We start from the raw sequence: 16,502 nt of genomic DNA on the forward strand, positions 1-16,502 counted from the left end.
ATTCTACTACAGGTAGAAGAATGGGTGGAATGACCTTCATTCCATTCCGGAATGGAAGCGCGGGATAAACGAACGCGCCTTTTTCTAATTCTAATCATTCTTATTCCGGAATCACGAGTTAAAAAACGCGCCCTTATACATTCATACATGGCAGATGGCAGTATTTACCTATTATCCGTGTAGTCATCGGGTAGCATCGAGTAGTCAACGGGTAGCGTCAGGTAGTCATCGTAAAGCGTCGGGTAGCCATCGGGAACGTCGGGAAGCGTCGGGTAGTCATCGTAAAGCGTCGGGTTATCAACGGGTAGCGTCAAGTAGTCATCGGGAACGTCGTGTAGCATCGAGTAGTCAACGGGTAGCGTCAGGTAGTCATCGTAAAGCGTCGGGTAGTCATCGGGAACGTCGGGGAGCGTCGGGTAATCAACGGGTAGCGTCAAGTAGTCATCGGGAACGTCGTGTAGCATCGAGAGTCAACGGTAGGTAGTCATCGTAAAGCGTCGGGGTATTCATCGTAAAGCGTCGGGCAGTCATCGGGAACGTCGGGGAGCGTCGGGTAGTTCTCGGGGAGCGTCGGGTAGTCGTCGGGAAGCGTGAGGTTGTGTGGCCAACTAAGTGTAAGGCATAGTGTCACATTTTCCCAAACATTTGAAAAGAAAAGCCCATGACCACTAGCGCGAGTCGGGTAAGGGAATGCTATCAGCAGACTAGCCATTAAAATATTAAATAATGATAAATTCTAGCCGTGTGTCTGCTAAACTGAATTATACGCAATCGCCCTTTTAGCGGAGAGCGCGGGTGAGTTCCCAAGAAAAGCTTATGTAATAAAATATCTTCTGGGTTTCTGTTTTTCTCTTGCGTGACGTCAGGGTAGAAATTATTTTAGTTTAAATTCACTCTTCTCTTCTCTAAATCTTCTTTTTGTAGTCGAAGGTAATGAGAATTGAATTAAGTAGAAAATTTCTGATGTCCCAAGTAACTAGAGATAAATTAATCATACCAATAAATCACAGAACAACATGGACAAGGGGAGTTTTATGATAAAACTTGACTGATAATACAGTTCCTGTATGTAATTATTACTCGGGCTCGTCCTTCCGCTGCCAAAAGTTAGTGAAGGACAACAGTAAGTTCCACCTGAAGAGGCGTAGCCAAGTGTACTATTTCCCATATGTCGCGGTTTCCATGCGCGCATCCTCCATGCTCTTAGGAAGACGGAGATATCTGGAGCAGAACCAGTCATTGTTATAAAATCGCTACTATATAACTATTCAAATCAGGGGGTCAAGACTGGCTTTCAAAGGGACTCCATTAACCTTCATTTTTTCATCCTAGCAAAGTACCAAGTGTGAGAAAACATCCATTTCCATAGGCTAATTGTGGGATGTATTGTGATACTGATGCTGATGTGATTTTTTATTGGACTTTTTAAAGTATGAAACTTTGTTTAAGGATTTTTATTTCGCATGTGTTTTTCAATATTAAATCAAAACAATGTAAAAAGGTGTAGCTGACATTTCTTTTTATAATGTAATGGTCTTTTCATTCTCTGCACTAACTTCTAAACATCAAACTAACTTCTCAACATCATCTCCTCTCTCCTTCACCTCCCTCTCTATCTTTCTCCCTTCTGTTGTGACCTATACTCGCCCCTATCCCTTCACTGCCCATCATGCCCTTTTACCTCCCCCTCGTACCCTTACCTACAGTCCTTTAGTCTTTCAAACTCTTCGCTCGTCATGGGTGCACTTGGAGGGCTGGGCCATGGGTACTTGCGCGTGGAGTCGTCCATCTGCTGATAAACACTCAGTAGCTGTCGCAGCCTGCTAAGGATCGCCAGATGATTGCTGTCGGGCTCGTGTTGCTTCTCTATGATCTCAGCCACGTGTGAACTCCCTTTGGCGGGAATATACGCCACCTGCCTCGCTCCCGAGTGGTCATACTTATGGATGTAGTAACCATGGTGATGCCTATCATGGGAATGCCCACCCCTTTTGTGGTGATACTCTTCGCGATGGCGTCCGCTGCTAACACTTCCACCGTGAGAAGCATGGCTGTCATGGCGACCGTACCCTTGGTGACGACCCTTCTTGTTGTCCTTGTTCGCCTCATAAGGGAGGTAATGGTGATGGTCGTGGATGTTATCCGGGTGGACCAACATGTGGTACGCTTCCTTATTATCATCGTTTGACAAATTCGTGAGCTGGGGAAGATGACTGCTCGAACCACGTTCGGTGTGCGCATGCCCTCCACTATGTGCTTCCTGGTGGTGTCCAAAGGGCGGGTGGGCTCGGAACACCTTTCTGTAGGCCTTTGGGTCTTCAAAGGTCCCGGTCCGGCTGCGGATGTCGCCAATGGAATAGTAAGACTCCCCGCCTATGCTGTCAAGCCTCTCCCTCCAGTCGTTCGTCCACCCTCGCCTCCGGTAGTCCATCTCGTTGGTGAAGCCACGCTTCCTACCATCCATCTCTTCTATGCTATCACGTTGCGTTAAGCGTGGTGCCATGATGTAAGGACCGTTCTCATCTATACTTTGCCTTCGTCCGCGATATGCCCCATTCTCATCAATACTCTGTCTTCGGCCCCGATACCCACCGTTCTCATCGATACTCTGTCTTCGGCCCCGGAATGCTCCGTTCTCATCAAGGCTGTACCTCCTTGTGCTGAAACGATCTTCATCTAAGCTCCCCTGCCTCGGCCGTGGTCCACAAGGGGGATGGGGGTGGGGCACTTTGTCGTCCGTGTCCCCCCGTTTCTTGTCATCACTGAGCACGATGTTCATCTCTCTGTTCAGTTTTTCAAGGAATCCTTGCATATCGTCCTGGTCTATGCTCTTTCTTCGATCAGTGGATGCCTCCGTGATGTCTGTTTCTTTTGTCTTCTTATGGGGCCCCGCTTTCAAGTGTTCTTTCTTGGAGTGAACCCTATGTGACTCGTGCCCAGGCCCCTTCTCACAAGTACAGACCTGGCCCTGCCCACCAAGTTGTAAGTATCTCGGTAGATGACAAATCACGCAGTCGATAAACGCACCCGTGCGATGAATTTCGGAGCCCATCTCCCGTAGGGGAAGACCCGGAGCTGGCTCTTCACGCGGAATCCGCCTTGGGCCTGGGTGTTTCATCGGGTTTAAGGTAGCATTGGGTGACAGCGGCATTGAAAGACTAGTCTGTGACACTTTGGTTTGATCCTCGGAAAGGGACTTGCGACGACGATCGTGGAAATGCGAACCTAGCTTGACACCATGATCCACATAGCGATAAGCTGCCTTCTGACCAGAATCTCCATAGTTGGAACCTGGCTTATGGCTAACATCACCATAGTGGGAACCTGGCTTATGGCTAACATCACCATAGTGGGAATCTGGCTTATGCCCGCCATACTCGGCGTAATGGTTGCGTAAGTGCTCTTCTATCAGGTTATCCGTGTCCTTGCACCTCTGCAACCTCAACAAAGCACTCAGCAGCTCTTTCTCTTCCTTGCGGTAGCTATGAGTCTGTGCGTCCTTACACGCCTCAAGAGTCTTCAATTCTCTATCCAAACTCACGCGCTGTGCCTTATTAGTAACGTGTAATCCGTAAAAATTCCCTTCAGAAATATGCTGAATCGCCTTTAGCATTTTTCGATCATCAATTCCCGCCATTTCTTTTTTTTAAGTTTTCCTCAGCGCCGTTTGTGTTTTCGTCTGCGCATGCTCGCAAGGCTGGTTGTGATTGTGACGTCACAAATAGAACTTTCGCGCGCTTTTTAGATCGAGCGAGCGCACTTCTCCACAAGAATCCCGCGTTTATCCTGTTTGAGCACGCTTTCGATCTGCGCGAGCTATATTCTCTGACGGATTTTTTTAGGCTAGAAGACTAATGCTTAGCGGATATTTAGACTGTAGTATTGAGCTGGATGCTTGGAGTCTAAATGTATGTGCATAATTTACCTAGTGTTTTAAAGTGAAAAAAAAGGAATGCATGTTTCAATACATAAAGTAGTGACCTTAACAGGCTTTTAGCGGAGGAAAATAACAAAGATTACTTAGAGAATGCTCACACCAGGGCAAAGATTCTAAGACTCGTGCAGAACAATCACGGTCATTGTAATGGGATTAATATAACCACAGGTTTATACAGTATCTACTGAGGTTACAAAGCGTGGCTTCAAATGTGTTTAGGATTTTATCGAATTGATACTTTTTATGCAGCGTTTTGTACGATCTCTTGCAAAGGCAAGACCCTCAAACAAAACAAAACAAAACAAAAAATAAGCCGAAAACACACGATTTTGCGTCAATGCCATCGCACATTATTTTCGGGTTTTGTGATCGTTCAAAGAAACAAGGAACCACGATACCTCGCAAGCGGCGACATGTAAAAATAATTCACTCGACGACTCAGTACTAGCGCTGACGGGGGGTTCCATCTGATTGGCTCATTTCTTGGCGATGTGTAAATTAATGCGTGTGTGACAACTTTTGAATTAACCCAGAGTGCCGAGTTTCCTAAAAACAACCAATTGTTTATTTTGGGCTTTATTCTCCCCATCATAAAACAGATGAATTAATAACACGGTAACTTCTGGCCAAGAGTTTGAAATTCCTTAGTGACCGTGTCAGTCTGTGGGTCTTATGTTGGTGTATGTATGACGACAAGTTTATCGCTTTTAAACAGGTCAAATAGTCCGATTAGAAATTGAATACGAGTTGGATCGGGTCTAAGTAGTCGAGAACATTATCCGAATTGCCCTCGGCGAAGCAGAATGTCAGAGGAGGCCCTTAACTTCAAACAAGATCCTGTTCATCACAAGTTTGACATCGGGGATGAAATTGGCAGGTATGAATCTTCCGTTTAGAATTAAATTGCCTCTGAGGCAAATCCTTACTAGATCTAAGTGATAATTGCATTATTTCTGGTTTATTTTGCAGTGGTCAATTTGCTGTTGTAAAAAAATGCTCGGAAAAATCCTCCGGGCTGGAATTCGCGGCGAAATTTATGAAAAAGCGCAGATCGAAGGCGCTTCGACGTGGAGTAACCCTGGAACAAATCATACGAGAAGCTACGGTGTTACGCTCTGTTGCCCACCAGGGGATCATATATCTACACGATATCTACGAAACTAAAATGGAATTTGTACTCATATTAGAGCTGTGAGTATCTTAAACTTCTATTAATTTGTTCAAGTCATTTGATTTCAGTCAATCCAGTTTCTTTTCTCATTATTTACTTGGTTCAAATCCCTAATAGTGATGGCTCATTAAATGAAACTTCGGATTGTGTTGAGAAATTAACGCTGAATGATTTAATTTTTAGATTGTCTGGCGGGGAGCTATTTGAGTTTCTAAGCGAGCAGGATTTTTTGACGGAAGATGAGGCAGTGGGATTTTTAATTCAGGTTATCCGTGCGATAGAGTACCTCCACGATCTGTCTATAGTTCACTTGGATATTAAGGTCAGTTTATATTTGCATTCTTAAAACAAAATAGTTCATATGTGTTTTTTTTTGTCTTTGGTTGTAAACTACGGAAGTTATTGCTATTTCCACTTATATTTTGACCAACAAAGGGATGACTACCTAGATCAAATGATATTCACTTTGGTTACCATTTAGTAACTATTTTATTATTGGGTATTATTCAACTCGCTTGAAGCAAACGATTAAGTTAAAGCAGATATTTTAATATGTTTACTTTATAATGTATCGCTAAACCATCTGATCTTATCTTTTGGCCGTTTCCATCCCTTTTCACCACAAAACATAATTATAGCTAAACAGCAAATAAGTGGGAGATAATTTAAAATTTTGAGTTCATTTCATCGACTGAAAATTAATTCGCGCTCAACTGATAATTCTGCAACTCATTAACGTAAATTCTTTTAAAGGAGCCTTGCCAGCTATGAAAATTGCTGGCAAGGTTTAGTTCTATAGCATGCGTGTATATAACCTCGCAATGAATGACGTTATGATAGGGAACTGAGAATAAATAAATTATGACGAAGATAATTATGTATAGTTAAACTACAGCAGACATCAGAAACAGTAGAAAGACTTGAGCCATCTTGTCTAGATCTACAATTATGTGTGGTTTGTTTATTTTGGGGTCATGGATTTGGCAAGCGCACCTCTTTTAAGAATTAACTGTCACCGAAAAATAAATAATATTAGGCTGTTTTAACGAGTACTTGCATTAGCTTTAGGACGAACAAAAACACAACTTAATGCCCCAAAAAAGTATAATCATCTATTGAATACACAAAAATGGGCAATGTTTAAACATTGAGATTTGAATGAGTTTTATTGAATGCTTTTATACACATATTGTGGTATGCGTCTATAATTTTTCTGGATCACAGGTGATTGTATTGAATGGTTTTTTACCCATTATGTAGTGTGCGTCTAGTTTATCTGCTTGGCTGATGTTTGCTTTGTCGGTTGTCGGACTCGATGATAAAATGATAATTTGTATATATTGGTAAAAAAACTAAATACAAATTAAAAATAAAGATTTAGGCACAACGGGCTCGTTTACTTTTGTTGAGGATTGTAAGTTTAATAAAATATTTCTTGAGTATATAGAAAAAAAAAAATCGGAAAATAATTATCATTAGTGCAAAATCTTGTCGCGCCCGATCGGTGCTCGCCCTCTCGTCGGCATTCGTTTGTCGTGCTTTCGGTTTTTCGGTGATAAGCAAACCTCTGGAGAAGAGAGAATGAGTGTGAATGAAGTGATCGTGTATTTCCGATATTGGCCCGTCGTGGTTGTTCTTATCGTTAACAGGAAAAATGGTATTACGCTATATCCTGTATAGGTAGCACGGCCAATAGTATAGAAATAGCCCAAAAAGGGACTTTGTTTGAATGTAGAAATCACTGCGTACAATGAGTGGCGTTGCGTGACTTTTGCGAGGTCGTTGTGTTACGTTGCGTGATTATGCTGTCACGGAGATTAGTACCCACATTAAGTGCATGTTTAGAGTTTTTTCGATTTTTGACGTTATCGGTCTTTGATTATGAAAAGCGTTTCTAGTTGTAGAGATTAATGGTGATAATGATGAAGGTAAAAAGGATAATGATGATGATGATGATGATGATGATGGTGGTGGTGGTGGTGGTGATGATGATGATGATGATGATGATGATGATGATGATGGTGGTGATGATGGTGATGGTGATGGTGGTGATGATGGTGATGGTGATGGTGGTGATGGTGATGGTGATGGTGATGGTGATGGTGATGGTGATGGTGATGGTGATGGTGATGATGATGGTGATGGTGATGGTGATGGTGATGGTGATGGTGATGGTGATGGTGATGATGGTGATGGTGATGGTGATGGTGATGGTGATGGTGGTGATGGTGATGGTGATGGTGATGGGGATGGTGATGGTGAGGAAGATGATGATGAAGATAATCCATTGATGATGAATATAATGATGGTGGTAATGATAATGAATAAAGTCTTGAGAACTATAATTGTCTTTAAATGGAGTTATTGATGATGATGATAATTATGATTATGATGGTGATGACCATAACAATAGCGATAATTATGATCGTGATGATGAATGTTAGTTACGGTCTGACATATGTTGATGACGACCAAATCTTGTTTCAGCCTGAAAACATTGTACTGAAGAACAGAACCAGGCCCCTACATCTTAAACTGATTGACTTTGGATTAGCGAGAAAAATCAGCAAAGGGGAGCCTGTCAGGGAAATGATGGGGACGCCGGAGTTTGTAGGTGAGGATTGTCTTTAAGCCTGGTTCACACTAGGTGGCCAAGGTTAAGCGCTATCGAAATGAGAATCGGTCATTGAGAGAATCACAAGCGTTAATCAATTGAGGCGGTGAAATGCATCAGACGTGAGAACCGGTTGATAGCAAGCGCAACACAATCGATTCGGTCAAATGCATCAGACGTGAGAACCGGTTGATAGCAAGCGCAACACAATTGAGTCGGTCAAATGCATCAGACGTGAGAATCGGTTGATAGCAAGCGCTAAGCAATTGAGGACTGATCGAATGCAATAAAAATGAGAACCGTTAAACGCAAGCACATCACAAGTGAGAACCGGCTGAACACAAGCGCAATACAGAACCACAAGTGAGAATTGATCGAGCGATAACGTGAGAATAAAGAATGTATTGTGCTGCGCTTCCGTTCTGTTGTTGTTTAGTAAAATATTGATTGGATTTGTTATGGAAATATTAACGGACTGGTAGAATATAGCCTTAACTTGATTATTTATTTTTGGACATGTTTGATTCGGTGGAGTTTCCCTAAGACGACTGGTAGAATATAGTCTTAATTTGTTTATTTACTTTTGGACATGTTTGATTCGGTGGAGTTTCCCTAAGACGACTGGTAAAATATAGTCTTAACTTGTTTATTTATTTTTGGACATGTTTGATTCGGTGGAGTTTCCCTAAGACGACTGGTAAAATATAGTCTTAACTTGTTTATTTATTTTTGGACATGCTTGATTCGGTGGAGTTTCCCTAAGACGACTGGTATAATATAGTCTTAACTTGTTTATTTATTTTTGGACATGTTTGATTCGGTGGAGTTTCCCTAAGACGACTGGTAGAATATAGTCTTAACTTGTTTATTTATTTTTGGACATGTTTGATTCGGTGGAGTTTCCCTAAGACGACGGTTGACCGAATGATGGGATAATTAAAAACTCCTAAACCCTTATTCCCCATCTTGGTTTTATTTAGCCCCAGAGATAATCGACTTCGAGGTTGTTGGCTTCCCTACCGACATGTGGTATGTATGTCCCCATTATACCTACAAACAACATGGATAGGTCACGAGGTTTCTACTGCTACTTTTTTTGTCTTCAGATGAGTGATGCGATAGCTCAGTGGCACGGGCTTCGTTGAAAAAACCTGGCCCTCTTTTATTTTTATTCATATTTTAATTTGTGTGTGTGTGTTGGTGTAGGGGGTGGGGTGTTTTAGATGTGATTTTCAAAACAGTAAAGGGGGTAGGCGGTGGGGGCTCGGCTACGCCTTGAAAGTCTAGCCTGAGACGATATCCTATATGGGAGTTTGAACTTGGTAATACTAATATCTGATTCACTTATAAAGAATCCATTCCATGCTACTATGCATGCATCAATAGTTGTTGTACCTCCAGGTAAACTGACACTACTTTCTTTTTCCTTTAAAGGTCAATCGGAGTTTTGACGTACATCATGTAAGTATAAGGATAGAGAATGATATCATCCTCTGCTACTCCAAAAAAAATATTCGTTTACTACAAAATAATATCTTTAAAGGAGAAGTGGATCGGTCATCAATAAAATAGATCTGCATTTTGTTTGATTAGTTCTCTAAAAAACCTTCCTTTTTAGAAACTTAGAGTGTCGATCAACCACCTCTTATTATTAAGATACAATTGAAGTTTAATGCCTTATCGACGATATTTTTATAAGTATACATCGACGATATTTATCTCAGTCACTTGCTTGAATTAGCCGATGAAAATGGATCTTTGAGTGAATTGGTATTGTGCGGGAGCGTAAAATCGCGACGTGATTGACATTCTTTAATTTACCGTCTGGGTATGAGTTTAATCGTGGCTTTGTCGCCATTAACATCAAACTCTTTTAGAAGCCTACACTTGGAAACAAGGAAAAGCGTCGGGTACACCTTTCACCATTCATTTCCGGTCACCGAGGATAACTACGCCTTCTATGATAAATGTAATTTCTTATAATGCGTGTAAACCGTCTGTAGGTTGAGTGGAGCGTCTCCCTTCCTTGGCGATGATAACAACGAGACTTTCAGCAATATCTCGCACGTGGATTACGAGTTTGACGACGAGTACTTCAAGGAAATCAGCCAACCTGCCAAGGACTTTATAGAAGGCTTGCTTATCAAGAAACCAAGGTACGCCGCATATGACATTATACTGCCGACCGGACAGACATACGGACAGGGACAGCAACCACGACCGGATAGGGACAGCTACCACGACCGGACAGACTACGGACAGAGACAGCTACCACGACCGGACAGACAGTGGATATAGACGGCTACCACGACCGGACAGACATGTGGATAGAGACGGCTACCACGACCGGACAGACATGTGGATAGAGACGGCTACCACGACCGGACAGACATGTGGATAGAGACGGCTACCACGACCGGACAGACATGTGGATAGAGACGGCTACCACGACCGGACAGACATGTGGATAGAGACGGCTACCACGACCGGACAGACTACGGACAGAGACAGCTACCACGATGGATATACATATGGATATGGACAGCTACCATGACCGGACAGACTACGGACAGAGACAGCTACCACGACGGATGGACATATGGATATAGACAGCTACCATGACCGGATAGACTACAGACAGAGACAGCTAACACGACTGGACAGACACACGGACAGCGACAGCTACCACGGCCGGACAGACACACGGACAGGGACAGCTACTATGACCGGACAGACACACGGGCAGGGACAGCTACTAGACCGGACAGACACCTGGACATGGACAGATAACACGACCGGACAGACACCTGGACAGGGACAAATAACACGACCGGACAGGAACAGCTACTATGACCGGACAGACACCTGGACAGGGACAGATAACACGACCGGTCAGACATACAGACAGGGACAGCTACCACAAACGGACAAACGCTCTGGTAGATATAAAGGACAAGGCGGACCGGACGGATATACGGGCACAGACAGCTAACACGAACGGACAGATATACACATTAGGACACTTATCGTAATCAGATGGATATACGGGCACGAATAACTGCCACGACTAGACGGGTATTAATAAAAAGATGACTACTACGACCGGACGGATTCACGGACAAAGACAACTAACGTGACCGGACCGACATACGGGGAGATTCAACTACCTCGACCGGACAAGCATACAGACCAAGAAAACAACTGCATTGACAACTACCACGACTGGACAGACATGTGGATAGAGACAACTACCACGACTGGACAGACCATGAACCATCGTAGGCATGACTACTAACACGACCGGATCCCCCGGATTGACAGATTGATAGACAGACAGACAAGTACCGGACTATTCTTAATAACCTTCGATTGTCTCTGTTTCAGTGATCGGATGACGGCTAAGGAGTGTCTAGCACATGAGTGGCTGGAGGAGGAGGTATCCGCCGAAGTCACCACCCGAGAAGCAACTCCATCTGTACGAATCTCATGCTACTTACGATACATTGCTTTGATAACAGTTCATTTAGACACCGTGTGCCAAAACAATAAAATAGTTACACGTAACTAACAGTTTTTTACCCTTTTCGCAGACAACCAAGCTAAAGCGCCGATCGACCATGATTAAGACAGACGCATTCAAGGCGTTTACTGCACGTGCCCGGTGGAAGGTATGTTTTTTTCTAAAACGTCTCTGTTAGCCACAATGTTGTCATGGTAATAAAATGCTATCTCTGATAAAGCATCCATTTCAATCGTTTTATTTTGGAAAGCTATTGTGCTATTTTCTATTCTATAACTTGATTTTTCACATGATTTTCAAAATGCTATAGATGAAAACAATAGCAAATGTGTCGCTGAGGAGGGCCCTTTAACACAAATGGCGACTTGAACTTTTTCGAGTTTTTAAGATTTGTACATTTTCTTTTAAAGAATGCGCTGCTTCTTTTTCTTATCATGATTTTCAAAATGCAGGAAGAAGACAATAACGAAGATATGGCTTCTTTTAGAAAATAATACTTGCATTTCTTCGTACAGAAATCCTTCAATAAGGTCATCGCGGTCAGTCGCATTGCTATGCTCGGGCGCAAAAACGGTCCGCTGGCCAAAGAACTGATGTTACAGGTGGGAGCTTGTGTCATCTCGTTTAATTAGTTGGTATTCTATACTCATCCATGTCATCTTACATATGCTCCCAGTGAACAATGCAATCGCGCATCCAAAATAAATACAAATAAGCAAAGTCTGGGAGCTGGTTATCAATTTTTTTGGGTTAGGCCCATCTCTTTTCTTCAAACCTAGAATCGTCCCCAACAAATGGGCGAGTATAACTCCGCCTTAAAGTCGTGATTTCTCTTAACGCTGACACTCCCCCTCTAGAATTTAGCTGCAATCAATATCAGAAATAAACTTTAAAAAGACTAAAGTAATCCTAAATGAAAATTATATAAATGTGTAATAATGTGATTTGTGATGATATCGATCTCTTGACGATGGAAAGTTCTTCCTTCAAAGTAATTCTTATCTCAGTCTCGTTGCTTGGATCGCGATTTCTTCCTCTCGGCAGAACAAGGCACAAACATAACAGGTACCGTCGCGTTTGGTTTAAATTCAACAAAGCATTAAACCAGCTTGCAATAGCCGTTTGATGGTGTCTAATCTGAACAAAATTGCTATTCAAGTTTCATGGGAGGGTGGGCGCAAAGTTTAAATTTTTATTTTTAGATACTGTAGAACCCCGCCAAATCAAACTTACTTTGATTCTCATTGGATTAAGAGCTACATTTCAGCCTTTTTTACTCGAATAGCTCGAATTCAAAAATATGTGGTATGTATTTATTTTGTTAAGTCCCCGAATTGATTTTCTCTCTTTGCAGAGTTCGAGTTCGGGTTCTACTGTATACATAATTAGTATACATAGACCGCTTTTTCAACCCTACATTGATGTCACCATACGAACTCTTTGGGTTCTCTCTGTTAGATAAACATCAAACGCTTGCAAGCAGGCTAACTTCTAACCATATAACCCTTAATTAGCTTCTAACCTCGTGAGAATAATGATGAAGATAGGAGCGGAGGGAAACAAATGGGGGTGGGTAGAATTGTAGAAAAAAAAACAGTAAGGAAATTGAAAAGAGAGAGATGGAGGATCTGGAGAGAAGGACCTATGGAAGAGGAGAGGGAGGGGAGAGAGAGGTGGGGAGGGACGGAGATAAGAGGGCAGGAGTAAGCAGAGTCAAGAATCGATAAAAGAGATAATATTAATACCTTTTAACCATCATTATTTGATGCTAATCCTTCAATCAATAAATTTCAAATAATCACTGATATTTATCATAACCAAGCCAAACACTGTTTGCATGCATTCAAATCTATTATCTTTTGTGTTCATCTAATGACAGTCTTTTCACTGCTATCATTTCCTTCATTGCCTGTATGTTATGCAATATATTTGAATTCATTTGTATTCCATTTGACTTTGTGTTTATGATGTTTATACCTCCTTTTTTTTCTTCTATTTTCAATGTGATATTCTATTTTTTTAGAACACTGAATCCGACTCAGATACCGATTCAATCCCGAGTCCTCCGCCCGATGTACCAAAACAGTCATCTCCACCATTGGATGCGGAAATGCTACGAAGTGTTCCCGACGAGAGTCCGACAAACTTGAAGTCTCCTGCAATGGATAAAGCTCACATTGAAGGTCAACCTGGTAAAGAACAGGCCGAGGGAATCGATTTGGAGCCAACCCCGAGAAGTAACGAAGGAGAAATGATCGAAGCCCGTCGGGATGATCTCGCCGACAAAGAAAGGCTACCTTCTCATTCCGAATTATCTCCGAAATCCGAACGTGCGAATAACGAAGTAGTATCGACTGATAAGGACGGTCGCGGGGCCCCCGTTTCTCCAAGCTCGCTTGGGTTGTATAGATCTTCGGAAAGTGCGGATGAGGATAAAGTAGGATTGCTCACACGCAAGCGCAATGAGTCCATGAAGCGGCTTAAGGAAAAGGCTAAAGTTGACCTTGACCTTATTACTGAGGATATAGAGATCGAGGAGAGTGATGTGGAGCCTGGTGACGAGCCGAACCGACTGGATCTCAGCTCCGCTATTGTGAGAGAGAACAAGAAACTTACAAGCACTAGAAGCAGTTTGAATAATGAAGTCAAGTCTCAGAAGAATTCTGTTGATTTGAGCCTATTAAGGAATGACACCTCGACACCTGGGTTATCTTCTGCTGGAAGCAAACAAAAGGGCACGAAACGTGACGAAAGAGTATTGAAAGAATTGGAAAATGAAGGGATCAAGCCGATGCCATTGCTGACAGAGACACCGTCGTTTGTGACCTTAACTCAAGAAAAGTCCTGGGAGAAAATTAGCGAGCCAGGTTTTGAGGTAACGTGGGACAAAACACGCACAAAACAAGATGATTATAACAAAACGCCCTCACCCGAGAACGATCCTAGTCAAGACAACATAAAGGTATTGGTTACGAGAAGACCCCGAAGACCTTCTGATTCCTTGACGAATGAGGAGATAAACATAAATGCGACATCAACGACAGTGTCCCGGACAATATCCAGAAAGTTTTCCGATTCATTAACGGATGATGACAAGAAGGTAAAAGATGTTTCACCGACAGCGCCCCGGAGAAGATCCCGAAAACTTTCCGATTCATCCATAGAAGAGAACACAGCAGTAGAGACCTTCCCGATAGGACCACGAAGCGTATCCGGGCCACAGGAGAAGAAAGAGGACGTGTTTACGCTGATTGACGAGCTCGTTCCTGTGATGGTAACGCTCCGAGAGAAGGCTGATGAAGCGCACGTTAAAGAAGAAAAAGTCAAAAGGCGTTTTAGCATCGAGGACGATGAAGATGTATTCGACAGGCGCGCGGATAATACGCTGCCAAGACGTAGGAGCTTCAGAAAGACGAGACACCACAGTAAGCCAGAGGATAATTTACCTGAGGTCAAAAGCGAGGAGGATAGAACTGGACAAGAATGGGAAGGACATGTGTGTGACAAGGAGCCTGAGGGTAAACGTGACAATCAAGGATACAAGATGAAATTGCGTGACGATGCCGTGTGGATTAAAAAGCCTGAGGAAACCAGAAGAAAACGGGTGGGGTCAGCAGGGTCAACGGATTCTGATCTGGGATTTCCCAAACCAAGCAGCACAACTTGGTCAAAACCCGATGTAAACAAAACAAAGTCAGCTCTAAATTATGATAGTCCTTCTGATAAAAGATGGATTAAGAATGGTCGTGTGAAATCACCACTTGGTGGCGACAGTTTGAAAACGAATGAAATGCCAGAGAGGAGCGCTGGAGTTGTCACTCCGCTAGTTGGCGCCGGCAAGTCCGGGCTCAAGCTCTTTCTGGACCGATCGTCACCTTTGCGGTCTAGTGATAGATCCGCTGATAGAACTTCCCGCTTTAACAGGGTCTTGCAGGAGCCTAGAAAAGGAGATGTTAGTGATAAAGATGGCGGTATTGGGGTGCGTCTAAGGAAAGACTCCGACAATAACATCTCCTTGGACTTCTACGAGGCTGATTTAGAAGAAAAACTCGAGAATCCACAAAATTGGACCAGGGACTCTTCAAACAAGAATAGAAAACTTAGCTTGAAAAGCTCGGGGTCTATAGACTTAACCGAAGACGAGAAAGAACTCCGAGAAGTAGACTTGACGAATCGTCGAGCGAGCTTTGAGGATAGCAAAGCTTGGGACCGCACGGATGCTGAGAAGGAGAATAGAAAGGAGGACTCTTCACAGCTACTTGAATCTGAGATGGACGCCGAGACCATTAGGCCACAAAGACAAATCTCAAAAGGAGTCGATAAATGGTACAAGGGAGGCCTGGGGCTGGGCCGCTTCCGTAAGAGCCAGCGATCCAGGTCTGAACATTTCGAGGCCGAGGCTGAGGCAAAAGATGACGAGAAACAGCGCAAGATCAGCGCCCCTGTGGTCTCCGTGAATACGTCCGTTAATTTGAAAATATCCCAGGGTCACACGCGTGTGGATGACTCAGGAAGTAGAGCTCAAGGAGCAGGCTTGGCTGACAAGCCGCGCATGAGCAGAGCAGACATCGTATGTAGGGGACGACGGTCAAAGTCAGCGGAAAGACTAAGAGGCATGCGCTTGGACGAGAGTAATGCGGAAGAGAATAGAAAGAAAAAGATCAGTCCCGAAATAGACTCTAAACTGAAAACGAGACTGAAAAGCACATTTGCTAACGCCAGAAATAAGTTTTCTTAGAACTGAGGATCAAAATCAAGTATTTCTAACGTAAGACATTTTACGACTTGTTTCTAAATTTTGATATCACCCATCCAGGATACTCGAGACTCCTCCAAGCTTACACTTACACACTATGCCACGTAGCTGTTTGGCTTAGTAAACGCGTGAATCCTGCTCCCTTAGATCATTTCGTTCAATACCATATTTTTGTATATGTATTTTTCTTCATTTTGTATCGATAGCTCTTAAATTTGATGTAAATAAAATCAAAAGAATACAGATAATAAACGTCAAGTGTAAATTATTATTTAAATAATCAACTATTAATTTCTCCTCTGTGAACAGAAGGTTATTTAAGGAACACTAGGGATATTGGACGGTATCCAAGAATGTGCTCATTTTTATCAATGAAATCAGTGACAGAAATATTGATTTCTATTCCGTCATGGGAATCATGTCTTCGTCTAAATAATTGTACAGTTACTTTTCGGTACTTATCTTTTAAATTAGTCGAATAAGGGATGGTGGCTATCCGAATTT

At 42.8% G+C, this 16,502-nt stretch overlaps 2 protein-coding genes across 3 annotated transcripts; one reads left to right on the forward strand and one right to left on the reverse strand.

Annotated features, from left to right (window-relative positions):
- Positions 1–1,017: 1,017 nt before the first annotated feature.
- Positions 1,018–3,739, reverse strand: LOC5514157. The gene is made up of 2 exons (XM_032383721.2): positions 1,701–3,739; positions 1,018–1,221 (listed from the first exon to the last, which is right to left on the reverse strand). The coding sequence occupies exons 1-2, from the start codon at positions 3,635–3,637 to the stop codon at positions 1,158–1,160; spliced, it is 2,001 nt and encodes a 666-aa protein (XP_032239612.2). The 5' UTR covers positions 3,638–3,739; the 3' UTR covers positions 1,018–1,157.
- A 698-nt stretch (positions 3,740–4,437) lies between these two features.
- Positions 4,438–16,246, forward strand: LOC5514187 (striated muscle preferentially expressed protein kinase). 2 transcript variants are annotated; one of them, XM_032383720.2, is made up of 12 exons: positions 4,438–4,552; positions 4,653–4,814; positions 4,907–5,128; positions 5,292–5,430; positions 7,596–7,722; positions 8,703–8,751; positions 9,157–9,183; positions 9,726–9,878; positions 11,107–11,197; positions 11,313–11,390; positions 11,758–11,844; positions 13,266–16,246. In XM_032383720.2, exons 2-12 carry the CDS (start codon positions 4,741–4,743, stop codon positions 15,978–15,980), a joined length of 3,762 nt encoding a protein of 1,253 aa, XP_032239611.2. In that variant the 5' UTR covers positions 4,438–4,552; positions 4,653–4,740; the 3' UTR covers positions 15,981–16,246. The 2 variants fall into 2 exon arrangements, with proteins under 2 accessions (XP_032239611.2, XP_048583717.1); XM_048727760.1 differs by having other exon boundaries at positions 4,447–4,814.
- The last annotated feature ends 256 nt before the right edge of the window (positions 16,247–16,502 follow it).

This window comes from Nematostella vectensis, chromosome 5 (assembly GCF_932526225.1).
Source record: "Nematostella vectensis chromosome 5, jaNemVect1.1, whole genome shotgun sequence".
Classification (NCBI taxonomy): domain Eukaryota; kingdom Metazoa; phylum Cnidaria; class Anthozoa; order Actiniaria; family Edwardsiidae; genus Nematostella; species Nematostella vectensis.

Excerpts from the sequence above, each read along its gene's own strand:
- LOC5514157 (XM_032383721.2), bottom strand. The coding sequence starts at position 3,637 with ATGGCGGGAATTGATGATCGAAAAATGCTAAAGGCGATTCAGCATATT. Across the intron at positions 1,222-1,700 it reads GAAAGACTAAAGGACTGTAG|ATATCTCCGTCTTCCTAAGA; the intron begins GTAAGGGTACGA and ends GTTCTGCTCCAG.
- LOC5514187 (XM_032383720.2), top strand. The coding sequence starts at position 4,741 with ATGTCAGAGGAGGCCCTTAACTTCAAACAAGATCCTGTTCATCACAAG. Across the intron at positions 8,752-9,156 it reads GGCTTCCCTACCGACATGTG|GTCAATCGGAGTTTTGACGT; the intron begins GTATGTATGTCC and ends TTTCCTTTAAAG. Across the intron at positions 11,845-13,265 it reads CCAAAGAACTGATGTTACAG|AACACTGAATCCGACTCAGA; the intron begins GTGGGAGCTTGT and ends CTATTTTTTTAG.